The sequence below is a fragment of the Eutrema salsugineum genome, unplaced genomic scaffold, assembly GCF_000478725.1.
Source record: "Eutrema salsugineum unplaced genomic scaffold, Eutsalg1_0 scaffold_13, whole genome shotgun sequence".
NCBI lineage: Eukaryota > Viridiplantae > Streptophyta > Magnoliopsida > Brassicales > Brassicaceae > Eutrema > Eutrema salsugineum.
The window spans coordinates 3,706,849-3,734,215 of record NW_006256885.1 but is presented as its reverse complement, the minus strand read 5'-3'; the positions used below and the strand labels follow the sequence as shown (position 1 = coordinate 3,734,215).

General features: G+C 36.1%; 8 protein-coding genes and 1 non-coding gene across 10 annotated transcripts; 2 read left to right on the top strand and 7 right to left on the bottom strand.

The window, feature by feature from the left end:
- Positions 1-1,167: 1,167 nt before the first annotated feature.
- LOC18025137 (protein SRC2) lies at positions 1,168-2,662 on the bottom strand. Its single transcript, XM_006406766.2, has one exon. It carries the CDS (start codon positions 2,514-2,516, stop codon positions 1,467-1,469), a length of 1,050 nt encoding a protein of 349 aa, XP_006406829.1. The 5' UTR covers positions 2,517-2,662; the 3' UTR covers positions 1,168-1,466.
- A 41-nt stretch (positions 2,663-2,703) lies between these two features.
- Positions 2,704-4,429, bottom strand: LOC18025136 (UDP-glycosyltransferase 88A1). Its single transcript, XM_006406765.2, has 2 exons — positions 3,251-4,429; positions 2,704-3,151 (listed from the first exon to the last, which is right to left on the bottom strand). Exons 1-2 carry the CDS (start codon positions 4,371-4,373, stop codon positions 2,871-2,873), a joined length of 1,404 nt encoding a protein of 467 aa, XP_006406828.1. The 5' UTR covers positions 4,374-4,429; the 3' UTR covers positions 2,704-2,870.
- Positions 4,430-7,853: 3,424 nt separating this feature from the next.
- LOC112089009 (pentatricopeptide repeat-containing protein At3g16010-like) lies at positions 7,854-9,125 on the bottom strand. Its single transcript, XM_024159831.1, has 3 exons — positions 8,995-9,125; positions 8,772-8,855; positions 7,854-8,654 (listed from the first exon to the last, which is right to left on the bottom strand). Exons 1-3 carry the CDS (start codon positions 9,077-9,079, stop codon positions 8,062-8,064), a joined length of 762 nt encoding a protein of 253 aa, XP_024015599.1. The 5' UTR covers positions 9,080-9,125; the 3' UTR covers positions 7,854-8,061.
- A 1,063-nt stretch (positions 9,126-10,188) lies between these two features.
- TRNAK-CUU lies at positions 10,189-10,261 on the top strand. The gene has a single exon. It is a non-coding gene; the product is annotated as a tRNA-Lys (tRNA).
- Positions 10,262-10,380: 119 nt separating this feature from the next.
- Positions 10,381-13,336, bottom strand: LOC18025135 (probable protein phosphatase 2C 40). 2 transcript variants are annotated; one of them, XM_006406764.2, is made up of 4 exons: positions 13,144-13,336; positions 11,358-12,498; positions 10,990-11,254; positions 10,774-10,901 (listed from the first exon to the last, which is right to left on the bottom strand). In XM_006406764.2, the coding sequence occupies exons 2-4, from the start codon at positions 12,477-12,479 to the stop codon at positions 10,774-10,776; spliced, it is 1,515 nt and encodes a 504-aa protein (XP_006406827.1). In that variant the 5' UTR covers positions 12,480-12,498; positions 13,144-13,336. The 2 variants fall into 2 exon arrangements, with proteins under 2 accessions (XP_024015494.1, XP_006406827.1); XM_024159726.1 differs by lacking the exon at positions 13,144-13,336 and having other exon boundaries at positions 10,381-10,901; positions 11,358-12,479.
- A 1,364-nt stretch (positions 13,337-14,700) lies between these two features.
- Positions 14,701-17,624, bottom strand: LOC18025134 (alanine--tRNA ligase). The gene is made up of 9 exons (XM_006406763.2): positions 17,454-17,624; positions 17,195-17,341; positions 16,996-17,108; positions 16,546-16,638; positions 16,339-16,441; positions 16,163-16,237; positions 15,554-15,649; positions 15,305-15,401; positions 14,701-14,966 (listed from the first exon to the last, which is right to left on the bottom strand). Exons 1-8 carry the CDS (start codon positions 17,535-17,537, stop codon positions 15,342-15,344), a joined length of 771 nt encoding a protein of 256 aa, XP_006406826.1. The 5' UTR covers positions 17,538-17,624; the 3' UTR covers positions 14,701-14,966; positions 15,305-15,341.
- A 2,710-nt stretch (positions 17,625-20,334) lies between these two features.
- On the top strand, positions 20,335-21,051 carry LOC18025133 (rapid alkalinization factor 23). Its single transcript, XM_024159658.1, has one exon. The coding sequence runs from the start codon at positions 20,428-20,430 to the stop codon at positions 20,836-20,838; it is 411 nt and encodes a 136-aa protein (XP_024015426.1). The 5' UTR covers positions 20,335-20,427; the 3' UTR covers positions 20,839-21,051.
- A 2,077-nt stretch (positions 21,052-23,128) lies between these two features.
- On the bottom strand, positions 23,129-24,298 carry LOC18025132 (F-box protein At2g14710). The gene has a single exon (XM_006406761.1). It carries the CDS (start codon positions 24,296-24,298, stop codon positions 23,129-23,131), a length of 1,170 nt encoding a protein of 389 aa, XP_006406824.1.
- Positions 24,299-25,226: 928 nt separating this feature from the next.
- On the bottom strand, positions 25,227-26,396 carry LOC18025131 (putative F-box protein At1g47390). Its single transcript, XM_006406760.1, has one exon. It carries the CDS (start codon positions 26,394-26,396, stop codon positions 25,227-25,229), a length of 1,170 nt encoding a protein of 389 aa, XP_006406823.1.
- Positions 26,397-27,367: the final 971 nt, after the last annotated feature.

Genomic DNA, 27,367 nt, shown 5'->3' with positions numbered 1-27,367 from the left:
ATCTAACTAAAAGTAGCCGACTCAGGAGATAAGGAACAAAACAACTCGTGAAATGAATGTCATATCAGGAAAAGAGAAAAGAGCAACAAAAAAGATAAGCGAAGAGAATAGTGGTGCCAATGATGCTCTTCCAAGAATTTCACCAAGAATTATAATCTGAAGTTTTAAAAGTTATACTTGAACTTGTCTAAATCAACGATTATTTATGACTCACTATTAGTTTGTTGGTTTTTTTACTTTTTAGGGTATTATTATCGTTTGTATACTCTTTGTCAGTCTATGCTAGTCTCATAGTTTGTATTAAGTATATATTAATAAAGCAATATTATCTCTTGTTGGAATGGAAGAGGGAGGGAGGGAGGAGGAGAGAACTAAAAAGAATATATTAGAATGATGAATTTCACTGAAAAAAGATCAGCTAAATAACTTCATACAAAATTTAAGAATTTAGACTCTTCACTTCCAAAAACGACATTGCATAACTGTTTAAAAGTTGCTAACCATTTATTCAGAAGAGGATTAGTTATAACTTCCCCGCAAAGGAAAAATAACAAACAGCTTAATAGGAAATATTCTTACTGATTTGAGAAAGAAGATGAGGGCTCTATCGAGTTAACTAAAATTTTTTTATTAGCCTACTGTTCTGTTTATAACTTAGCGTTGTTTTTGCGTTTCAATTTACCCGATATCGCAGACTGATGAAACCACGGTTGCCACTTGCCATGGAATTGGCCACAAGATACCATTTTCTGTGAATCTTGTTCTTTCAATTGCAAACCTAAACTTACTTGATATCAATTTAGCTTGTTCTATAGTTTGTTTCTTGAACAAGATAACGAAGAAGGAAGGATACAATGATCTACGAGTGCCCATCATAATACTCGATCTTGGTACATCTCGTTAAGTTTATAAGTTATCAATCTTTCGTTTCCTCTGCCTCTCTTCTCTGTTTCTTGACTTGTATAACTTGTAACAGATTCGCAACAACTTCTAAGACGCCGCGTTTTGACATTATCGCAAAAGCAGTTTAGCTTTGGGCTTCTCCACAAGAAAGCCCACTTACACATTGTTCATATGAGGTTGCTTCACCAGTCTCTTCTTAATTTTGTAATTTCCTAAGTTAACATTTTTTTTTGTTGGTCAGGATAAGTCAACATATCAATCGTATACCAAAATATCAAGTTGTAGAGTGCCGTCCAAGAAAATAAAACCAAGTTGTACAGTCGAACAAATACTAAAGTTAACCAAATGATCTTTTTTCCCTCTTAACTAAACATAAAATCTGACCAATATCTCTCAAGGTTTTAAATCTTACAATTGCACCATGCTTAAGCTGTGGAAAGTAGAAAGCCAAAAAAACAAAAAAAAAACAAGAGAATCACGCAACTAGGATTATTGACAACACGAAAAATAGTTTAGGAAAAAAAAAGAGGAAAAAGAATTTATCAACTCTCACAAGTAAAAAATTAAAAATCAAAGCCAATGTCGGACACTAAATCGCCGAGTAATAGCCCACCCAATGCTCCTCCCAGAAGCCCAGCTCCCATTCCAAGCCCTGGTTTATTCTTCTTCGGCGGCGTTTGCGACGGCGGACCACCGTATCCGTATCCCGGCGATGCCTGCGAATAACCGTACCCATGCTGATTCTGTGGCGACGGCGGCGCGTACCCGTGAAACGACAGTGACGGTTGAGCTTGGTGGTACGAATGACCAGGTTTATCAGGAGGAGGCGGATACAAATACGGATAATGCGGCGGGGATGCACCGTAATACGGCGGAGGATAGATATTGGAGGCGGTGGAAGACGGCGGGTAATTCGAGGCGGATGGTGACGGTGGATAAACGGTGACCGGTTGTTCTGTATAAGGTGAATCGTACTGGTGCGGGTACGGATACGTCGGCGCGGAATACTCTTGCGGCGGAGACGACGGCGGATATACAAGTGACGGTGGCGGTGGTGGTGGATAGAAACCTGCTTGAGGCGGCGGAGGATAAGTCGTTGACGGGAAATCAGGCGAAGCTTCAATCGGATTCGGGTAAACCGGGGATGCCGGTAGATCCGGTTTAAATAACGGCGTATCAAACCGGTACGAGAAAGTCAACGAACCTTGACCTTTACCACACGGATTTCTCACCTGATACGTCACGAATCTCATCCCCTGGCCGTTTCGGTTATCGTCACCGTTAAATGACGGCGACGATTTGAGAAGCTCAAGAACCGGTACATGGACTTCTCCGAGATCTTTGTCGCCGAAGATCCGATCGCAGACCAATTTCACGACGAGGGTTAAACGGCCTTCACGGGCTAATCTTTGATTCACGGAGAACTTCACGGCGTGATTCCAAGTCGGCTCAGAATCTCCGGTTCGGTCGACGGCGGTTTTCTCCTTTTGATTCTGTTGAGAATCATCGCCGGTGATCCAAACGACGGCGTATACGTCCATCTTGGTGATAAGGTTGACATTTTCCAAATCTTTTGCAGAGTAGATGTTGAGCTCTAAGGTCAGATTCGCCATGGTAGAGAGAGAGAGAGAAGAGAAGGAGATAAAATTTGTTGTTTCCGTCTTAAAAGGAATGTAGTTTAAGTATTGAATAAATCTGCGCGTCAAATAATAATGATATATTTATGTAACGGAAGCTTCAAAGCTATAATATTAAATCGCAGATGTGTATCTAGTGGACAGTAGAAGATTCCGCTCCATATACAAATCAATCTTAGCCGTTTATTTTAATTAGATCGTCTGACACGTATTAATCTTAGCCGTTTATTCAGCTCTTTCGTTTAATATCTCAAACTTAACCGAATAAACCTAATAATTCTTGACGCGGTAACTTTGAATTCTACTCCATTAATAATTGATGAAATAAGTCTAAGATTGTTCTGGGCTCCACGACTGGAGTAAAACAGTCAACGCGGTATGAGATGAACCGGTTTCGGTCAAGGCTAATTCGGCCGCATTCTTCATGGCCTTGGTTCTCTCCCTAACCGGACCCTCCTCCACTATCTCTCGCACTCGTTTCTCCACCTCCATCGAGCTCACGAAACCCGTCTCCGATTCAACCATCGGGATCGCAATCTTGATCTCCTCCACGATAACCACTCTGTTGAATCTCTGCTCAGCATACAACGGCCACGCCACCATCGGTACACCTATATTACGGTATACCAGTTGAGTTAACCACACCAAATCACTCTACGCATCATTATATCTTTATATGCAATTGATTTTGTGTGTTTATAATCATTTACCGGCGCAAACGGATTCGAGAATAGAATTCCAGCCGCAATGAGTGACGAATCCGCCGATTGCTTTATGATTGAGAACCGGAACTTGCGGAGCCCAGGATTTAACGACCATTCCCCTGTTTCCGGTTTGGTTTAAGAATCCTTCCGGTAAAAGTAATTTCAAGTCCGGTTCTGTTTGGTTTTGTAACTCGGGTGGATTACGGACCACCCACAAGAACCTCTGCTCACTTTTCTCTAGACCAATAGCAATCTCCTTGACCTGTTCTTCTGAGAACAAACCCAAGCTTCCGAAACAGAGGAACACAACACTCTGTTCCGGCTGTGAATCGAGCCATTTCAAACAAGAGTCTGCGTTTTCAACATTCTTATCTCCCGTTCTTCCGTTAACAATGAGCGGTCCAATCGGATAAAGACTGCGAAAACAGAGCTCCTCTGTTATGGCCTTGATGGCTCTGCTCTCTAATGCTTCAAACGTGTTGATGATGATTCCCGAGGAGTTCGAGAGCTGTTTAGAGAACAATATAAAGGCATCGTAAACCTCTTCATTGCGGTCGAGCACCGGTTTAGGCATATCGGAGCCTTTGATCGGAGGAACCCCTGGTATGTTGAGTAACGAGTGGACGTCTTTGAGGTTTTTTCCGGCGGTTGTTTCGTCCAGTGTTGGGAGATGGAAGAAGGAGGCGAGACAGGCGGCTCCAGAGGTAAAGAAGTAGTAGACCGGGAAAGTGAAATCAGAGGTGACGTCTAATACGGCGGTGCAAAAGAAGTCAATGATCATGGCACAGAGGTTGAATGTTTGGGAGATGGAGAACAGAGTCCGGTGGACATTTGGGTTGCTGAAACAGAGGATTTCTAGGAGGAGTGACTCGTGATGTTTTCGTGAGTTTGTGGCGGAGGAGTAGGGTGCGACGGATGGGAGGTGGTGGAAGGTAAGTGAAGGGTAGGCGGAGGAGACGGAGGAGATATAAGTGGTGGTTGATTCCGGCTGATAAGGCGGTGGAACTAAGATGATGTGGATTGAGAGAGACGGTTTTAGGGAGAGGATGAGTTTGCCTAACTCAACCATGGACACTAAGTGACCTATTGGTGGTGATGGATACAGAACTATTGCTTCTTGCTTTTCCATGGTTCTTCTCAAGGGTTTTGTGAGCTTTTTTTTTTTTTTTTTTTAGAAGATCTTTTGTGAGCTTTTGTTGCAAGAATGAAAAGAAGAATGTGAAGTTGGAAGATGATGTTGATGATATGGTTTAGAGTTACACGGCTCTCTGATTGCCAAACAGATTGAGATTTTTCAGTAACTTTATTTTTTTGGAGGATAAGACATATGGAACCGGACCAATCAATGATGGTTCATAGATAATGGATTCACTGTACATCAAAGAAAAATCACAAGTTGTACAAAATTGAAAAATCACAAAGCAACGACGAAGTTGACAAATCACCTATTCTTAGCAATCTGTTGCTCTAAAGCTCATGCTTAGTTTCTCCGTGGTGTTTTAATTTTGTGTGTACCAATAATCTTTCTTTTTCTTATATATAAGTTTTCTTCTTTGCCGGTTTATTTTTCTTAGTTCATTGCAATTTCATAGGCATATAAAACGTTTTATATATGTAAATTTCTCTGGGAATTATCTCTGTTAATGAAGTAAAAAAATTGTTACATAAAGCGGGAAAAGAAATATGGAATAAATTAGATAATTTTACATTATAATCAATAGTACCATGAGGGGATAAACGAATGTGGTGAACTAATACTTTAATTAAATGGGATATTGATAGCCAAGTAATATTATATATATGACATCATGTATTATATGGATTTATTTGAATTCATGGCTGCATCATGCATGTGCAAGAGAAATACCAGAAGTCAAAAATAAGTCAATACAAAAGTAAACAAAGTCAATACAAAAATAAAATACAAGTAAGATACCAGAAAAACTATTAAGCAAACGTGCATAGAGCATTTTCATTAGTGTTATTCTTTATAGGTTTCTTAAAAATAGTTTAATAATTGATTTTTCCTATAAAAGTAATTTTACAAAATTGAGAAAAAAAAATATATATATATATAACTAGCCAATAACCATCCGCCACGTGTTTAAAAAACAGTTTTCTTGCTTTTTATATAAGAAGCGCTCCTTCACTTTTAAGGTTTAAAACATTTTAAAAAATAGCAAATATCTAAGATTTTGGATCAAATTTCTGATAAAAGACTCTCTAATAGAGATGCTCTTAGAAGCTGCCAAAGTTATGTTGTGCCGTTCTAAGATGTGGGGAGTAGATTTCTTAGCAACTTTATAGTGAAATGCTAACATTACCTGTGTGTAAATCCAACCTAAGAAACTCAGTGTGCTAGTATCACATCCCTCAATGATAGGGATGCTTCAAAGTCTTCACTTTAACCCCATTAACTTTCTCAACCTATTCCCAAATGTCACATGAAACGATTAACCAATGTTTAAGAAACCAAACCGTAATCAAAAGAAACAATAACTCAATTACCCGCATTTGCTCGGAAAATTTTGTACCATAATTAATGCCATCTGTCAACAACTACACAAAGACTTGAATTCAAAAATACTTTGTATGATTTAATTCAAACAAGAAAGATAATGAAATTTTTGAAAAAGCATATCTGAGAAATTATGACGGGTTGTTCGTCCCCACTAATATCATCAAAATGCAATTGATTAGTGTAAATCTCCTCCACCGCACCAATGGATTCACTCACAAAATCGGCATATGCGTTAGTTAATGGGACAAAAACCTTTAACAAACCATTTTTAAGACAGTAAGGAGGATTATTTCACCTGGTTTCTTCATTGAAATCATGTGAGTAAAATGAATCATTTCGTTGTCTCGAAGAACAATTGCAAAAAAGAAAACTAATAAATACTCAGTTTTAGAACAGAAATAACAATAAATAAAACTACAACAACATCTATTATTATCACATGTCCCATCCCTTTTTATTTTGACACCATCGATAGGGAAAATTCTGTCATGGTGTTCAAAAATATGTAACAGAGGAGTTTATGTGTGTTATAACAGGTTCCGTCTGTTTCAATCCCAAGCGACCCAAAAGCGAATATTTATCAGCTCTCTTAACCCTGATGCTGGTTAAGAAATGATTAGTAATTAAGTATAGGATTACGAACCTGCGTGTAATTACATAGAGAAAAAAAAATGTTAGGGAAATAATCTGCAAAAAAAAAATGTGGGAGAAATAATAACAAGTGATTAACGATCAATTTACTGATACTTTTGTTATACAGTGAAAAAAGCAATCTTTGAAATGTAACCCTATGACATTACCTCGAATGATTACTGGGCAAACACTGTGCACTAATAATATTAGTATCTACAATGATTGCAAGTAGTATGACGTTACTCTGTTCATATATTCGAACATAAACCATTGTCACAAAACCTTTTGGGATGCAAATATTCTCACCACCTGTAGTTATTTGAGGAGATAAAATCAAGAATAAAACATAATAAAAGTTCATGGAATGATTTCTTAGATTACTATGCAATATTGAAACTCATAGTTTAAATTATGTCAAGAAAGTACATTATGCATAACGAGCAACGACTATAACTTCACCCAAAAGCAGTATCTTTCTGAAGTTCAAAGGATTCAAATCTTGCCAAACCTATGCATTCTCAACTACTAGAACTGCCAAATCACACTCATGAGATATTCTTTCAACTTATGTCTTGTATTTGTTCTTTCTAACGTGCACAAATGTGTTTGCGTTACGAACATCTACCACATGAGTGTTTGTGAGGATCTGCTTTCCCGAGATTGCAAACTCTTTCAAAGTAACCAAAACTATAAGTAGATTCATTGAAGACCCACAAACTTTTCCAATCAAATATCACCAAGACATATGGCAAAATATCAAGATTAATCAAAAATCACCAAAACATATGACATCTACACCAGCTATCAATGTACCAAGTCACCGTTGATGGTTAGGGGCCTGGGTTTTAAAGGTCTTAATGTTGGCCCATATATGACAAGCCCGTCTAGCTCAGCTGGAACATTCATCAATTCTCCAAACGTGAAGCCTAAGTCAAGTTATAGACAATACAATTGCAGATTTCATTTCTACCGTTAATTGCAATGAATTTGGTTCTTTGGACCTTAGCACTTCTGCAGATCCTGGATACTGGAACTAACGTAAGTTCTTGAATTTTCATTTATTTTAAGTGTCTTTATAATGACATCGGTTACCTAACAACGAAGCCTGTCTAGCTCGCACAAGGTTCTTAACCTTGTGGTCGTGGGTTCAGCCCCACGGTGGGTAATTTCGTAACATTTTCTTTTATTTTTGAAGTGTGTAAATATTTAACAGTCATTTCCGTTTTTGTTATGTAAGATGTAAAATATAAAATAAATATTTTTGAAGTGTAAATATTTAACAGCAATTTCGGTTTTATGTCATGTAAGATGATGTAACAGACAAATTAAAAAAAAAAAAAAGAAAAATTAAATACGCGACTAAATCAGGAAATTGAGCTCTCCAATAAACATAACCGGTTCAGTCTATGTTACAATTTACAAACCAGGTAATAAACCAAACCAACTAAACCCAGAAGGCCAAAAAAACAGAGCAACTCCACTAAAAAAAAAAAATTGTACATAATTTTGCTGCGTAAATTATGAACATATTTCAACGCCAAGTCAATTCATTTGGTCCTACATATTCATCTCTACATCGCTCAAGCTCTTGACATAATATAGTCACATATCTATATCCAAGAGGAAAATAAATAATCGATCTAGTTACGCAAATCAATCTGTTTTACTTGAGTTCATTCATCTCGGTATAAACCTCGCGAGCTTTCTTGTGCCATCCTTGTTGCATCAGCATCACAAATATCGAGTAGTAAGTGCTCAAAGTGGGTTCGCAGTAGCGGCCTTTCGCCAGATAAAAAACCGACAAAGCTTGGCTCACCATCTTAGCTCGCCCCAATATTTCCACAAGCTCAGAGAGGTGAGCTGGGCTAAATGCAACGAATTCGTCACTGAGCAGCGCTTGTATGGTTGCATATATTCCCCGATCAAGCCTAGCGTCTTCAAGGGAACGTATCAAGGCCATGTAAGTGGCAGAATCATGTCGAAATTGTCTTCTGTTTAAATGAGCAGCCCAATTGAAAAAACGAATCTTGGCCTGTATCCCAAAGTCAAACTCAAGAACTGAAAGAACAAATGCATGATCCACACGATATTGATGATCCCAAAGTGATATAGCAGCAGCGCGTTCCCAATTGAGTTCTTCCATTATCATTGTGAACCTCGCACCAAACATCCGCACTGACCGATCCCTTAATTTCGCCTGCTCAGAGCCAGGAGGTGTAATATTGAAAAACGGGTCATAACGGCGATAAGAGCAATCTGCGAATTCCAGACAGAAAACACATGGATCAAACAAATTGTCGGGTCAAAAAACCATAAAGAGCAAAACCATTGTTTTCAGACAAATCACTTTTTCTCCTATACCATAAACCATACCTGTTTGTCTCCGATAGAGGTGAGGTGGTAGAGATGATGAGATGGACCGCTTCGGAATACTAAACATCTGAAAAATCTTATTTTCTGCGAATTCGAGAAAACACGTGTCCTGGATCAAACCTAAGCGAAAATTTCAGACAAATCCTTTTCTCTTTTTTTTTTTTGTTTTTTGAACCTTACAAAACCTTTTCTCCTAAAACCACAAACCAACAATCTCGAGTACCTGTTTGTCTCTGAGAGAGGTGACATGATAGAGTTGAGAGTCTCGAGACGACGGCTCGCATCGCGTAAGTGGATAGAGCCGACATCTACACCAGCGATCGATGTACCGAGTCGCCGTCGATGGTTATAGGCTTCCGACAATTTAACATATATATATACAGTAAAACCTCTAACATATTTTATTAATTTATCGTAATATTAATTTATCTATAAATTAATAATTATTAATTTATTATTAATTTATAGTATAAATTAATAATTATTAATTTATAAAAATAATGTTTGTGTATTTAATTAATATACATTTTTTAATTCCTTAACTTTTTTATACTAATATTCCATATTTTTATGTTAATATATGAAGCAGTTTTCTTCAATTTATATTAGTATTCCATTTTTTTTTATTTCTTAAATTTTTTTTTTGAACTTGAGGTTTTGATTAATCATCTCGGTTATCGGAACAAAATGGATGTTAATACCATACTCGACTATCTTGATGAAAACGATACATGTTTAGAAGTTCAGAGTTTAGAAGAGATTATTGCTACTGTCCTTAATGTTGATATTGAAGTTGAAGATGATGCTATGGAACCTTTGACAGCAATTTCGCGTAAGGAAGCGATTATGGCTTCAAGAACTCTTCACAAATTTTGGATGGAGACTGAGAAGACAACGCCAGAAATTGATGCAATAAGAAAAATTAGAGATGAATTTCAACGAGATTCTAACTTTAGGAAAAGCAAACAACAATATATTCATATTTTTTAGATTACCTTAGATATATTTACCTAAAATTTATAATTATTAATTTATGTTTTTGTTGGGACCATATTTTTAAATAAGAGTTTTTAAAAAATTATTATCTTATTATTTTATCGAATTTGATGATTTTTTACATTGGTCCAATTCAAAACCAAAAAAAATTATTAATTTATAGTAATTATTAATTTATCGAATATTAAGTTATAGAGGTTTTACTGTATATAAGTAGCATCGGTCGGTGAGGAAATTAGTTCACGGTGAACCTGGTTTTTAAAGGTCTTAATATTGGCCCATATATGACAAGCCCGTCTAGCTCAGCCGGAACATTCATCAATTCTCCCAACGTGAAGCATAAATCAAGTTGTGACGTAAGTTCTTGAATTTTCATTTAATTTAAGTTTCTTTAAAATGATATTGGTGTGATAACATTGAAGCCCGTCTAGCTCAGTTGGTAGAGCGCAAGGCTCTTAACCTTGTGGTCGTGGGTTCGAGCCCCACGGTGGGCGATGTTATTTTTTATATATATTCTTTGATTTTGAAGTGTAGATATAAAAATATTTGACATCCAGCCATTTCCGTTTTATGTTCTGTAAGATGTACAATGCAAATTAAATACGCGACTAGATTGAGCTCTCAATTCAACATTTATTCACTAGTCGCCCAGCCAATTAACACAACCGGTTCAGTCTATGCTACAAACCAGTAGTAATAAACCAAACCGACTAAACCCAAATGGCCAAAAAACAGAGCAACAACTAACTTCGACAGACTGACACATTCTACCCATTTAAAACCCCAAGAAGAAAACAAACAACAAAATAATAGATAGCCAAAAACCCCCAAACTACGACCACTACAATTAATATATATATACTATACAATGGAAAAAAAATACCCAAAAGCAAGTGTTGAAAATTCAAGATCAGTTTCAAAAGTCTAAATACGATTAACAGACTATTTACAATTTCACCACTCCAAGATTTGTCGTCATCATCATTAATCGGAATCAATCATCAAATCACACAAACGTAGAAGCCTTTGAGGTGCGTTGATGAGTACCGAGAGTGATTACCATTACAGTCACATCGTCATGATATCTCCGTCTCCGACCAGCCGGAACATTCATCAATTCTTCCAACGTGAAGCCTAAAATCAGGTGTTTGTCGTTGTTGTTAGATAATGAAAACTGCAGATTTACTAAAGAGAAGTTAAAAACATTAAAGAAGAAGCTTACCAACACGAGCAGCAGCTTTAGCTACAAGACGTTCAAGTAGAAACTTTGCTGGATCACCACAAGGGTTACTAAAAATGAAGGAATGGACGAGCTCAATCGCTTCCTCGTTGCTGAAGAAATCGAATAAACCATCGCTTGCGACTATAACAAAGTGATCAGACTCCGTTATCTTGTGAACTCTCATCGATGGTTCAACTGAGACGTAAGGTGGGCTCAAAAGGTTACGAACACGGAGAATTCCCATGAGTGCATCGTTCAGTTTCTCCTGCAATCGGATTAGCCAATTAAAAGAAACCAAACACACAAAAATCTACATATGTCGATGATATATCTTTCAAGTATCGAAATCACCATAACAATATACATACCTTTTTCAAGTAACCAACTCCTAGAGCACGAGTAACTTTAAGCTTTCCTTTGATTTTTCCACCAATAACGATTTTGGGATCATCAAGATGTTCACTCAAGAGCCTAGCTTCTTCGATTTCGTTGTCAACAGTGTGATCCTCTGTGAGCTGAACAGCTTGAAGCTTCCTGTTACCATTGTAGGTCGCTAGAACAGCTCTGCTATCACCTAGATTCAGGATATACAGATCCTTCCCGACAAGGAGAGTGACCAGAACGCAAGACCCAACGGACACTAGATCCGGTCTTTCTTCCATTTCTTGCTCAACCATCCTCAAGAAATCATTTTCCGCCTGAAAAAGCGCACGGTTTAAGCAATCTAGCACTCCTTGTCTGAACAAATCAGATGAAGAAGAATTTATTTTACTTATGTTAGATAACAACCCCGATGATTTTACGGCATCATCAACATCATCTTGCTGCGTCATTGTAAGGCTTTGCTTCATCTGGTGATCAAGCAACTGGAGATGGAACACAATGGACTCATACAAAGTACATGCCAAGAAATCAGCAGCATCTCTTCCATTGAATCCATCATAGATGGCGCAAAAGAGCCAACCGTTCTCCTCAGAGCAAACGGCCTGAACCCTATCTTCACCTGCTGCACCTCCAGCAACTTGAACTTCCATGGCAGAGAGGAGAAACCCTTCGTTCACAGAAGAAGGAGAGCTCATCGACGTCAAGAAACAAGATTCTGGCTCAGGAGGACTCGGGCTAGTAGACGAGCTGCAGCTGAGACTCGCCATGCTGCCATGGAGAGAAGGAGAGAGTATGTCGAGCTTTGAAAGCGCAGGGGAAGATGGAACTTTCCTGAAGGATCTGGGAGAATCTAGAGATGGCAGAATCTCGGAGCCAATCACTCCGTTGCAGATATTCGTGTTGGCTAATGTTGGGTTCCCGCTTAAAGCAGCTCCTGATAAACAAGAGAAACTGCTTGTCTTTTGAAGCCTAAACCCAGCAAGAACCTCACGCCCATCAGTAATAGTATCTTCAGGGATTCCTATCTTACTCTTATTGTTATTGCATTGATAACCAAAGCTTATCTCAATCTCTCCATAAGGATCACTTATCGTCTCTTGCTGCATTTTTTGTGAAAAAATGTTTCTGAAACAGCAAGAAGATCCAATTTACTCATCAGATTAACCACTAATGTTTATATCAATCATTGATCAAATCATGATCCACTAGCCAAGAAAAGTACAAGAGAGGCATATGAAGACGTGTTTTTTAATCAAAGTCTTGGATCCAAAAACAAAACCTAGTGACTTATACAAAAATCCAACCTTTTTAAACTGTTTTTAATGACCTTAGCGAGAAAATACGTGGTGTGAGTGAAAGCACAGATCGAAAGTGAGAGATAGATGGGGCCAAGATAACGAACACTTTCTTTTTTTTCCTATTCACTTGCACGTTCTTCATAGGACGCCATTAAATGCAGACCACATAAAGTTATATTTGGCAAATGATTAAGATAAAATGTTTCATAAAAAAAAAGGCTAAGTAAAACCCAGAAACAGAGGAACAAATCTTCAGAAAAATTAGATTTAGTTCGTCAAATGTTGAAGTATTCAACATGACGTGTGTTCATATCTAAATGGATATCGACAAAAATCTCCTAAGCATTGATATATTAATAATTCCGATGAAAAGAGCAAATCAGAACTTAATTGCAAAACCCTAAATCAGAATAACAGGTTTATTCACGAGCAGACATTAGCTATTATTCAGGGATGAGATAACTGTTTTTACCTTAATGTATCACGGAAAACGCGGGTGGAGAAATCCAAAGAGATATTGGAAGAATTTGGAGAAACTCAGAAGAAGCGAAATTCGAAAAGAAGAAATCGAAGGAGACTAAGGAAAGCGAATAAAAATGAGTGAGAGAAGTGAAAAGAAGATGAATGGATAGATGGATGGAGGAGAAGAGTTTTACGAGTGAATGTTTTCTTTGCTAATTTTGGAGTTAAAATCGAAGCTACTTCCCTTTATAATGTTTTTTTTGTCACTTTTTTTGTTTTCTTTCTCTTTCTATCTTTTTGGTTTTTGATTCGTTACCTTTTAACTTCCTTTTTTACCCTTCAGAGTTCAATTTTAGAATTCTTTTTACAAAATGTTAATTTTTTTTTTTTTTTTGTAACAACCTTCGTAAATACCGGTGGATAAAAAATATATACCAACGAAAGTTAAAATAAAATCAATAAGAGTCAACAATTGAAGGCAATAAGTGTGTAAGTTGACATTTTCTTTGGTGATGTCATCCTCAGATCCCTACCTGTATAAATATTTTATCCAATTATATAGTTCCTATTATTTTTCTTGGACTGCTCAAAGAACCAATATAATACGAATACACGGTTAAGCAATTAATCTCTGTTTCGTTTTTGTTGTCCAGTTTCCGACGATAGTTATTTATTTACATATTAAAATTGCAACGGGTAATATTATAACGAATTTTAAAATGGTAATTCTTGTCATCCTATTAAATAAACCCACATGTTCAGTGTGGAAAGAAACTCAAATAGAGACTGTATATAACTTTTGTTTTTTCAGAGGTAAATAGCTTCAGATTTGTTGACAAGAATAGCTTCCAGATTTTTATTTTTTTTAGTGGAGTTGGTTGTGTAAATTGAAAATATCAAATTCAGAATAGTAATAAGAGTGGGCATCAGAATAAAATAATCCAAAAATACATAGTGACGTTCTAAAAAATCTGATTTTTTGGGTACTAGATGCAGACGTGGCGTACATCATAGTTGCCGCAAACAGAGACGCGAGGAAGTAAGAAATTAATAAGTACATACAGATATAATAATAAAAGTGGTAAGCAAAAAATCGAGAATGTTTACAAGTTAGGTCGCATGACGTAACAGAGGGGAGCAGATCTTAACATTTTGCATCTCTCTCTGAGCATATAAAATACTTACTATTGTTTATCGAATATTTTTAAAATCGAATGAACAAAGCCACACGATAACAAACAATTACTAATACGTACGCAATGAAAAACCGTGTATTTTAACGAATGCTATTGACTTGGTGAATTGAGCTAATAATCTTAGCTTACGTTGTCACAGCTCAGAGATGTATGTCAAAATCAATTTCGATTTTTGACATATTTCAAACAGTCCCACAACCTCAGACCGGTCTCCGAATTGAACTACGGAAACTGGTACAGGCTTAGCCGGTTTCCTTCCTCAAAACTTACTTAATACTCCTAGTCACTCTCGCCCGATTGATTCGGTTTTGATAAACTAAAATTCCGGTTATAAGCCTGTGATCGCTTTCATGCACAGTACGTTAGCTAAGTACCAAACCGTTGCACAAATAAAATTCACGGACCAAATGTGCGGTATGATTCTACAAACCAAGAGTCAATATAGAGGCTGAGTGGAAGATCATATCACATCAATATCATATCATATATACGACTTATCAATGATAGGGAGAGTCGTTTAATAGACTTGATAAATAACGACATATACTGATTATTTGTGGCTGTTGAGCCACAGGAGAGGCTGCTTGCTGTTGAAGGCAACTTATGAAAACAGTCGTCATCACTACAATTCCCTCCCCTGAAAATGACATTTAATGACAATTCCATTTAGCTTACGTACCCTTTTTTTTGGCAATTTATAATTAATTGGAGAGATCTCGGTTTGTCTTTATGAAAGCGGTTTTCAACTATAGATTATACAGTCTTTGCAAGCTGTTCCAGGTTCTTTTGTTTAAGACACTTTAGGAGCTTGCACTAGATGCACTATAGAACCAGGATTCATAACCTAGGATACGGTAATAACGGACCTTTGTTTGTTTTAGAGACAGGTTTAAGGCTAGCAACTAATGGGACTACTTATATGTAACGTGACGTTATGAATTCACAGTATTAACACCAAGTGCTGCTGAGGATTACCTTGACTTTTTCTATGCTGGAATCAGTAAGCGAAGTATTAAGATGCAATGGTGTAGAAAACTTTTGTCATTCCTTTCTTTGTTCTCATCTGTGTGACCTGAAAAACGGCAAGGGAAGTAGCCAGAATCATGTAAATATAGAAAGCACAAGACAAGAGAAGGAAAAAACATAAAGGGAAGATATCTTCTTTTTTTTTTTGTTGACATCAGGAAAGATATCTACTTGAGAGTGGGTATATTGGATGTGTACCTTCATGCTTACGATATCAGATATATCGGAGACGTGTGTACCACCACAAGGACACCCGGGGTTTTCACCTAATCTTAAGATCCGGGGAGTGCTGCCCTGCGAGGTAAGCCAATATAGAAATTTGAGTTTGATATATTTCAAGAGTGAAATGGCTCAAGACAGTCTATTGTGGAATCTCTGTCATTTGCTATCCATTTTTTCATTGCTTAAGTGACTAGCTTACTCTACCTGGATACCTATTACTCTACTACAATGCAATGGTGTTCCCACAATTTTCACTACCGTAGATACCAAATAGATGATATAACTTTTTTTGTTTTACATCTAGATGATATAACTTTTTAGACAAGGAATAGGAACTGATACAGAAAATGGTGTCTATCCATGATTACGATTTACTTAAAACCCAAAAAAGATCACTCTAAGAAAAGCCATTGATTTACACTGCAAAATTTTAATGTAACTGAAGATAAACATTGCTAATCCTATAAGAACTTTTTCACGTCATTGAGGAAAATGCTAATCTACACGTTGGACAATTGAGGTTTATGGGCAATGGAAACAATTCATTAGAGATCGTGCAAAAATATTTTCTATATTGGCAGATACCTTAGGAATATAATCAGGAAGATTGCCACCACAGAGCACGGATGCCTCTTCATAGGGTAATATAGCGGCATAAACCTTATATAGTGAAGAAAATTTTCATTATTAAGAAGCCTAACACAAAATAAATAAAAAAATCAAAGGAATCCAACCATGAATAAGAGACTCTTAGGATTTACCTTTCCCCCTTTGGATATCAATTCGTTAGCTTCTGCCTCCAACTCTTTCTGCTTCACCTGCAATACATCCTGTGGAAGGATTCCTTTGTATTCCACAAAAGGACTGATCGCTTTGTAGTTAGATCTACCGTTTATATTTGTCAGCTATGTTTAACGAAAGCTTGCAAAGACGCAAACGGATAACAAATCGTTTAATGAGATACATACCCGTCTGGAAAATGGTACCCTTTCCCAGGCTCCAAATGTCCTAACCCAACTTTCTGCATACACAAATCTAGCAAGTGTCCAGCTGAGTGCAACCTGATCACGAACAAAAAAAATGTTAACTTCAAGATCGAGTCCAGGCACAAACAAGAATCAAAATGCAAGATTTGAAAATCGAAAAAATCAGTGACTAATTTTCAGAATTTGTTGCTATCATGTGATTGCATTAACGATGAGAACAATCTTTAACAGTCTATATGGGAATTCTGAAGATTTCCACAAGAAGGATTAAGAATCTGCATCACTTGCTATTCACATAATTTGATTCGAAAAGTAAGAGATAAATTTGAAGCATCAGTATCCACTTTGGAGAAAAGATAATATTTTCTAAAGCATTTTAAGAATGTCTTTAACACTTTTAATGCCAACACTATCAAATCAAAATTGTTTTGCCTGGAATTAAGTTTGCGCCTTGATTCATCAACAATCAAATGAACTTCTTGCCCTTCCTCAATGTTCATTCCACTTTCAGGATTTGAGCCTTCGAAAACTCCGTAATGGAGTACCTATAAGCAATACACAAACATCATAAAATTTCCAAAAACAGTGGAAACAATCTGACGTAAGCAATCATAATAAAGTTTAACATTACAATCCCGTCTTTCGATCGAACATCTTGAACGGAAAACTTGGAATCCGAACCGGTGAATACGATGAAGCCGGTGTCTGATGGCTGGCCACCACCTTGTGGATGAAACACCGTCGAGTCAAGTATCAGAGCTGTACGTCCATCTTGAGCCTGATTCATCGAGTTAACAAGGTATTAAGCGACACAGAGAAAAGGGATTCAGCATTGAAGCCGAAATAAGAAAACGGCGAAGAGCTCGAAAATGGTTATAATGTAGACGGACCTTGAATAAGGAGAGAAATCTGGCTTGAGATTGAAGATTGAACATGTCTACATGGTAAACAAGCTTCGTCGGAGGAAAATCCATGGTGATTCCGACGGCTTTTACTCGGGGTTAACGAGCGAGTGACCACCCGAGTTTTTTTTTTTTAAGTCTCGCGACGATGCGGTCAACAGTCAACCAAATAAAAAAAAACTTTTACTTTTCGTTACACATTACTTGTCAAAAATTGACTAAAAGCCGCCTCTCCAGATTTTTACGAATTGGAATCCATTAGGCCTTTGCTATTGGGCCTTTTTAGGTTTTGATGCTCTGGTACCATATTACTGTAAGATTTTTTTTTTCTTTTGACAAATTAAAAAATTTGGACCATTACAGTAGAGATTTTTCTAATTCTAATCAAACTTTTTGTTTATTTGATTTTGGTAGAGGTTACATTGTGCCTTATATATATGAACCAGAAATTAACATAGACCAGGAAATACACTTCCGGTTATGTACACTTGATAAACGTTATTCAATTTAATATAGATTAGAACAGAAACTGTATTGATATAATACATTACTATATTCGTTAGAAGAGTCAATCAATCTCATACTACAAACCTCAGGTTTCAAATGATGGCAACGCGTAATCGGTGAGAACATAGAATTTAAGCCGCAAATAATAACATAATATTGCACTGACAAAATCCAAATAGAGCTCAAATCCCGGTGGGTGTGTCATGTGTGGGTCCAATTGCTCCTCAAAATCATTTTTCATTTCATAAAACTTGTGCTTGGTGGCGGCGTGTCGCTGCGCATGATTTGGTTTTTGATAATGTTTATTTTGATGAAATTGCAAATCACACGTAGAGTAATACTGTAATACTCAATAGTAATGTATAATCTCCCTTCACTAATATGTTGGCATTTTAATAGATGGTTCTTTTCTTTGTACAAAACATAGAATAAGACCACTCATAATTGTACAAATTCAAAGTAAATGCTTTCTATTTTTATTCTTATCTACCCTTGTACCTTCGTTTTATTGGTAGTACCTTGAAACATCAATACATTTTCAAATGTACATGCAATGCATAATGGTATAAGCAAAACCATAATCATAGTTTTTCTACTTTTTGTCAATCTATATTTTCTACTTATGATTCTGTTTTGGAACATTATAAAAAGTTGTCGTTAAAATAACACAATAGAAAATAATATTAAATAACAAAAATTTAGAAAATTAGTGTGGAATTTTAAAATATGATACTTTTTGATACTTTTTTTTGCCGCGGCACTCTATCTAAAAAAATTTAAATATCTGTATAATTGGTTGATAAATTTAGAAAATCGTAAAATGACAACAAAAACATTAATAATAATCTATTATATAAAAGTTGAGTTGTGCCTCACAAATTTGACAACTCAGCATTCATCTTTTTGACATCTCATCTCCACATCAGGTTAATTAAGTAAGTCACGTTTCCTAAACTCTACAAATTCAATTCATGAAAAAAACGTTTCATATTCTAATCTTTAATTGTGACTGTATTTAATCCATAATTATTAAATTTTTAACAGTTATGGCTCGGTGATGTCTATATATTAATCAAACATCAGAAGTTCATTATTGCTCAGTATCTACTGTTCTAATATTTGATTGTTGCTTTTTAGCGGATGGAACACGAGACAAACTATCTCATTGCAAGTCTTTTTTTATATTCTTACTAACAATGCTTATATAGCTAATAATTTCAAAGAGGTATGTAACCAAAAACTAGCTTTGTAATTTGGTTGTATACCTCAATGTGTCTTAGTATTCTTCCATGCAAATGTTTGGAGCTAATTTTCAAAAACTGTGAAAAGTAGCACAAGTTGTAGAGATGGACAAGTTGGTACTTCCGTACTTGGTAATATGATTCAACATGAAAAAAAAACTATGTTTTGCAAGGTTAATTATGCTGCAACATTATTCTTGGTGATAATGCATTGAGGATCTAAGAATGAAGTGGTTCACACATCTGAAACCGTAGCTGATGTTGCGAGCTGTCAACTTGCGGACCAGCTCGGGTTAAGTAAAAAGTGAAAAATATTCTATTTTTTTTGTGTGATGCTAGGACTAAAAGAAGAAATGGATTTTCTGATTAAAGAGGAAAACGAAATCTGTAGAGAAGAGAATCTGATTTCGGAACAGTAATTGAAGATGGTCGCCTTCTTCACATCATAGCTATATAAAAACATGATAATTCTGATGAGTGAATGAGCAACGGTTGAAGATTATAAGTAGTTTACCAAAAGGATTTGATAGGGTTTAAATGTTTAATGAGAGTGAAAAGATGCCAAAGGTTCACAAGAAAGAACTTAAAAGAATCTTTGATAGGAATTGTTTATAACTTCTTAAAACAAAGAAAAAATGGATATATATATATATATATATATGCTAGATTCCTATCTATTAATAATTTAAAATGACCAACCAATATGAGAAAATTAAAGTAAATAAACAAGATGATAATAAAACCAAAATTTAGTTCAATTAGAATAGGTTACTTTTCTATATTTGAATAATATTTAATAAATATTATTCAATTACACTACATTTAAATATTTATTTCAATTAATATATGTATATAGAAATCACATATAATAAAAAAAAATCCCGCGTGTCAACGCAGGTATTTATCTAGTAATATCAAAGAATTAGTGGATGTCTCCATCAAAACACTTAGCGCATTAAACATCCTTGGATCTGAAGCTAACAAAAGAAAAAGGCCACTTGTAAAACTTCTGTATTTACAACATCACCAAAAGTCAAGTGGTATCATTCGTAATTAATCATATCTTTCAGTGGCATTTTCAATATGCTCCTTCTCTTTTAGTTAAAACCTGTTCACACACTCTCTCTTTTCTCTTTCCTCAAAGTTCGTGCTCAGAGAGAGAGAGAGAGCTTCAGAGAAATTAAGCTAAAGAGAGACACACAATCAAACAAATAATGAGAGGACTCTCCAGAAACTCTGGCACGGCGGCGATTTTCGCGATCCTTGTAATCCTCGCCGTCCAGCACTGGTCCGTCGCCGTATCTTCGCAGTCCGTCGAGTTCGCCGGAGATTTTCCTCCGATCGAGACAGAGTGCCGTGGAACCATCGCAGAGTGCTCGGTTTCCGCAGCCCTCGGCGACGAAGGAGATCTCTTCTACGGCGGAGGAATGGGAGCTGAGTTCGAGATGGACTCGGAGATCAACCGGCGTATATTAGCGAATAGGAGGTACATCAGCTATGGTGCGCTGAGGAGAAACAGTGTTCCCTGCTCAAGACGCGGCGCATCTTACTACAATTGTCGACGTGGCGCTCAGGCCAACCCTTACTCTCGTGGCTGCAGCGTCATCACTCGCTGCCGGCGCTAAATCCCTGTAACTGTAATTTCCTCAAATATTCTTTTCTTTTTCTTATATATCATTTTGCCGGTTTATTTTTATGAGTTCATAGCAAATTCATACGCATATATAACTTATATATGTATGTAAATTTCTCTGAAAATTATCTCTGTTATTGATGTAAAAGTTTGTTGCATAAACCAGGAAAATAAATATTGAATAAAAATTAGATAATTTACATTATATTCAGTAGTATCATCAGTGATAACCGAATGTGTTCAACTATATTGTAATAAATAACTGAGCCCTTTGGTTTTGAAAAAATATTGTAACTAAATGGAATATTGATAGCCAGGCAAATGCGTAATATATATGAAAATAATGTATTATATAGATTTATTCGTTGTATTCATGGGTGCTTCATGCATGTGCGAGAGAGATACCAGAAGCTAGTAAATTAAAATAAGTTTCCATATGGAGAAGTAAAATAAAATAATAGTTCATTTTTCTTTTGTCAAAGAAAAACTAACTCATAAAATAATTAGTTTTTATTTTACTTTTGAATATCGATCGAACAAAATAAAAAGGAATAAAAAGCGTCGATAATAGGATTTGGTTGGGAGCCAACTAAAGCCAGCTTCACCTGTATGTATCTCTTTCGGCAGAGCCACACGTGGAGGATAATCTGTGATATTAATTTATATAATATTTTTGTGTGCACATATTAGAAAAGAAATTAGTACAATTTATCATAGTTTTCAAGTAAAACAGAAATATGAATTTCTCTAGATGAAATTTTCTTGTCACGAGAACTCTCCCCACCTATAAACCAAACACATAATGTCTTCGTGATTAACGGAATTGACCATTACGAGAAAAAAAATGTTCGTTGAGGAGAAAATTGTCAAACGTTACATTATTTGTAAAGGAAGGACCCATTTGAGACATTAATATCGCAACAACAATTCAATTAGAGACACTTTTTAATTTAGAGTACTTCAAATCTACCGGGTCTTATATTTCCTCAATCCTCTTGTCACATTTTCCACATAAAAAAAATATATAGTACAAAAAAATAAATAACAATGATAATAACGCAAAGTTTGGACCACATCTCTCCCCATCCCTCATGGACAGCCCAGAGGCAAACAAAACTCATCACCGATTTGTTATACATTATAAATATTATTATTATATAGATATTGATCCTCATCCGAATAATGAAGCTCAAAAATATAATATATTAGTCTCTAACGTGTGCATCCAAACCAAGAAACGATAACTCCATCTTCCACGTCCTTGTCACACGGACTTTGCTTTCCCATATCTGATATCTATCCCTTATACGAATTTTCTATACAAGTAGCATTTTTCTTTTTAGAGACAAATTCAAATGGTTACATCAAATTTTAGTAGCTGGCATTGATTTTCTTTTTCTTTTTTTTTTTTTTTGGTTGGGATCAATGAGCTCACTTAATATATTTTGGATATTTTAAACCACGAGTTCCTTTACCTACCATCTTTTGAAATGTCAGCGTTCAGAAGCGATGGGATTCCAATGGAGTATCGATCAAGCAACAACTATTTTGGACCACTAGACTTCTCTTTGAGCTTTCTCCAAGGATGGACTCGGACCGGCTTTGCCCGGCCCAATGTTAACTATACATGGCCGGTTTAAAGTAAATCATGATCAAGTTTTTTTCTCCTTTATATTTTGGTAAAATCATGTGTAGCGTCTGCTCAAATGTGACCATTTGTTTTAAGTTAAACTAAGAGTTGGAGGGTTTTTCCAACTCTTAGTTTATCTTAGATTTATTCTCTTCGGTTATTTAAGAAGCCTTTGCTTGCAATTTTGTCTTGGGCTGAAAGATTGATATGAGACATGTTCTGATTTTGCATTGAAAGAGTTTGTATTTCCCTTCCATGTACACAAACAATATTACAAGCTATTTTTTAATGTGGAAAGTGTACTTGTCAACTATCTGATATTGTTGCTTAAACCTTTATAAGCAAACGAATTATTTGAAACGTACTTGTCAACCATCACATTTTAAAATGTGGCATAATTATTAGGAGGGCCTATGTATCAAGAGTCCCAAAAAAATTTCAATTTTGAATTATATGACTTGACCACAAGTGAAAAGTAATTAACAAACTCTTCGAAAAATATCACGCACTAGAGTTTCCTCTAAGAACATCTACAATAAATTATTTCTCCAAAAAGAGGCAAAACAAAAAGGAAAATGAGCAAAATCTCTAAAGAAAGAAGGTTTGTGAATGAAAACACAAAAATCCAAATCAACTTTTACACGTAATAAAATTAAACTTGTGATTCTGCTAATTCATCTCTTTGACCTCGAGGAACCGGGACCAAGCTGGGAAAACAAGTGCAATGCCAAGGCCAAGAATCAACCACAGAATCTATTTGGACTTTTCTAATCAGCTTGTTTTCCCCGAAAACATAGATCCAAGCTTGGCCAGATTCATCGCAAGAACACACGACAAGTCTTTTATCGTCAATGAAGTAACTTGGCTGAGCGGAGGTTCCGGTCGGTATTAAACCCGGAAAGTTAGGAATTGACAAAGTCATGAAATTCATCCAAACCACATCATCACCATCCGTAACGTTAACCTTGTTCTTGGTCACCCAAACCTCAATCTTCTTTGTCTCGTAGCATTGTTTTAACAACGAAAACCGATTCCCCTTAAAGACCCTAAGGACAAGGGCATCGCTAGGATCGTTCATACCACATGGTAGATGACAAAATAATCCGGAGAATTCTTCCCTCGAAAAATCGAAGTAAATTAGGTGGTACAAGGGATCAGTCTTGTCATAAAAAGCAACCCAATAAATTATTCCATTTAAAGATACACCACTTGTAGAATGTAACGTAGAAATATTTTCTCCCTGAATATTACTCTGATCACTATCTACAAATTCCGACCCGAGGAGGACCTTCCACGTATCAGAGACAAAGTCATGAATTTTCCACACCTTTGTATCAGACCAAATGGTCTTGTAGACACTTTCCTGATCACTTGTCCTATTATAACCTATGCCATGTATATTAGAACTAAGCCCGGCTTTGATCCTTCTACTCTGTTTCAACCACGGGTTCCAAACCACACCTCCTTTGGCTTTGTCCATTCTACATAGCAAGAACTCATCGCAATCGACCAAGTATTTAGGTGTTTGAGATTTTAAACCGGGAATATCCAAGGTTATCTCACGCACCACTATCTTGGGATCAATGCTTACCGAGTAAATCTTGGATTCGGTTACTAGGATGAATCGAAACGTCGACTTGTGGTTGTTGATGAACGTTTTGTCGTCGAAGAGAGCGTTCCATCGTTTGCAAACGGCTCTAAAGCGAACAAGAGATTGAGGAGGGACACGAGAGAGTATCTCTTCAATCAACTCCCATGGAAGTTTCTCCTCCTGCGATGCTGACCCTTTTCTTTTCTTTACTTGGTTGAATCCATTACCCATATTTTTTTTTTCCTAATTAGGGTTATAATCCAATGTTCGTTAAATAGAGTTTTGAGATTTTACAAAACAAGAAATAAATTGTTAGATATTCACACGTGACCATATCTGATGAGTATGACACCAAAATAAATAAATTGTCAGATATTTCTATTCTTTAAATTGAAGTATATCCGAAATATATAGTAACTAATAATAAAAATGTATCCAACTCATATTTGCTTTGTATTTTAGTGTTTTTTTTTTAAAAAAAAAATCCTTACAATCATTAGTATTTAAATTGAACAAAACAATTAATTAATGTACTTCTATTAAATCAATTTATTGAGTGTGTTTGCAACAAAAATAAAATTTTAAAGGATTCAAAGTGATCAGCAATTGTTGACAAAGAAAAAAGAGTGATAAGCAATTAAAGCTTATCAAATGTGTGCTTATCCGATCCATAGTATTTGACTATTTTTGAACCAGAAGATTATTTTGCGAATTTGATTATCTTTGGTTTAATAACTTTGGTTAACGATTATCTATGCTTTAACCAATCCCTGGTATCTACGATTATCTTTGGGTTAACAACTTTGATTTCACTAAATTATATTCTCTTCCTTTCAAAATATAAGACGTTTTAGAGATTATTTTTTGTTTTATAATATTTTATGTATTCAAATTTTTATGCAACTTTAAATTTAATGAATAACGTGTGACCAATTGTACCATGCATTTTTTTTTAGTGACTGGTTGAATTGTTTTTAATACAATGATACTTTTTTGAAGAAACATAAATTTCGTTTTTCTCCAAAAATAGACATAACAAAAAGGAAAAGGAGCAAAATCTCTAGTTGCAACAAAGATGATGGTTTGTGAATAAAAAACCAAAATCCAAATCAACTTTAGCCTTCTCAACAACCAAACAAGAAGAATAACGTAAAGAAAACTAAACTTCTAATTCTTCTTCTTCTTCTCTTTGACCTCGAGGAACCGGGACCAAGCTGGGAAAATAAGTGCAATGCAAAGGCCAAGGATCAACCACAGAATCTATTTGGACTTTGCTGATCAACTTGTTTTCCGCCACAACATAGATCCAAGCTTGGCCAGATTCATCGCAAGAACACACGACGAGCCTTTTATCGTCGATGAAATAACTTGGCTGATCGTCATGGTAGGTTCCGGTCGGTAATAAACTCGGAAAGTTAGAAATTGACAAAGTCAACAAGTTCATCCAAACCACATTGTCACGATCCTCAACGCTAATCTTGTTCTTGGTCACCCAAATCTCAACCTTCTTTGTTAGGTGGCATTGTTTTAACAAGGAAAAACGATCTCCCTTAAAGACTCTAAGGACAAGAGCATCGCGAGGATCGTTCATCCCACATGGTAGATCACAAATATTGAAGAATCTTTCTCTCGAAAACTCGAAGCTGTATAGGCGGTACAAGGGATCGGTCTTATTGTCAAAATAAGCAACCCAATACAAAGTTCCATTCAACGCTACACCACTTGTGGAATGTAACCAAGGGCGTTTTCTACTTTCACAGGATTCCGGCTTGACGACGACTTTCCACGTATTGGAGGCAAAGTCATGGATTTTCCAATCGGTGAAACTAGACCAAATGGTCTTGTAGACATGACTTTCCTGATCACTTGTCCTATTACTATCGTAACCTATGCCATGTATTTTATCAGCTCCATGGTCGGGTTTGATCCAGCTAGTCTGATTCAACCACGGGTTCCAAACCGCGGCTCCTTTGGCTTTGTCCATGCTACATAGCAAGAACTCACCGCATTCAACCAAGTCCTTAGGAGGTATCTGATATTCTAAACCGGGAATATTCAAGGTCAACTCACGCACCACTATCTCGGGATCGATGCTTACCGAATAAATCTTGGATTTGGTCTTCAAGATGAATCGAAACGTGGACTTGTGGTTGTTGATGAACGTCTTGTCGTCGAAGAGAGCGTTCCATCGTTTGCAAACGGTCCTGAAGCGAACAAGAGATTGAGGAGGGGCACGAGAGAGTATCTCTTCAATCAACTCCCATGGAAGCTTCTCCTCGTGCGCCGCTTCTCTTTTCTGTACTTTGTTTTGGTTGAATCCATTATCCATTGTTTCTTAACTAGGGTTTCAACCGAGTGTTCGTATTATATGTCTCTAAAAATACAGTATTGAGATTTTACAAAACAATAGATATTCAACCGGTGATATTTTCCCCTTTTTTCTAAGCTCTTAATTTAAGTTTCTATTTTCCAAAATAAAATTGAAAACACAAACGTTAAATTATAGAAAATAAACAACAAAATAAATTAGTATGATAAATACCCTAAAGTGGCATTAAACATTCAAGAAGTTGTGCCATGTTTGCCTGAAAATTTTATTTTGGTGTTATTTTAGAGAATTGCTCTAATTATATTGATTAAGTCCCAATCAATTAAACCAAACTTACGATCGTTCCACGCAATGGTTGCAAACTCGTATATTGCATGCAACTCTCGGACTAACTGTGGTAGTACTGGCGTCCACGTCAACAACACTGTAACCATAACTAAACCCAAAGATCTTGTAACCTTCTCCGGACTACGATTATCTTTGGTTTAATAATTTGGTTTCTTCATATTATATGGTTTAGTATAATTACTAGAACAAAACATGTATTTTTCCATTTTTAACTTCCTGCTGGGTCCAAAAGTTTAGAAATACTTTTAAGCTGGTATCATAATTCTTGCAGCTAACAAAACCCATCAGGGACCAAATCTGGTTGATTCATTCATATGATTAGGCCTGAATTTTTCGGGAATTGGGACGGGAATTGACGGGTAGGAGATGAGAATGAGAATTTCGGGAATTTGAATATACTACCCAAAGTATTCCCACAAAATAACGGGAGGGGAATTTACGGGTATGGGACAGGAACGGGAAATTCGGGAATCAAAACATACTTCCCATACAATCCCAAAATAAAATATAATCGGGAAAAGAACGGGAAAGAGACGGGAAAAATTTCGGATAATTCAGATAATTATATTAAAATCAATTTTTGTTTTTTTTTAAAATTATTATTTGTTAATAAATTGGAAAAA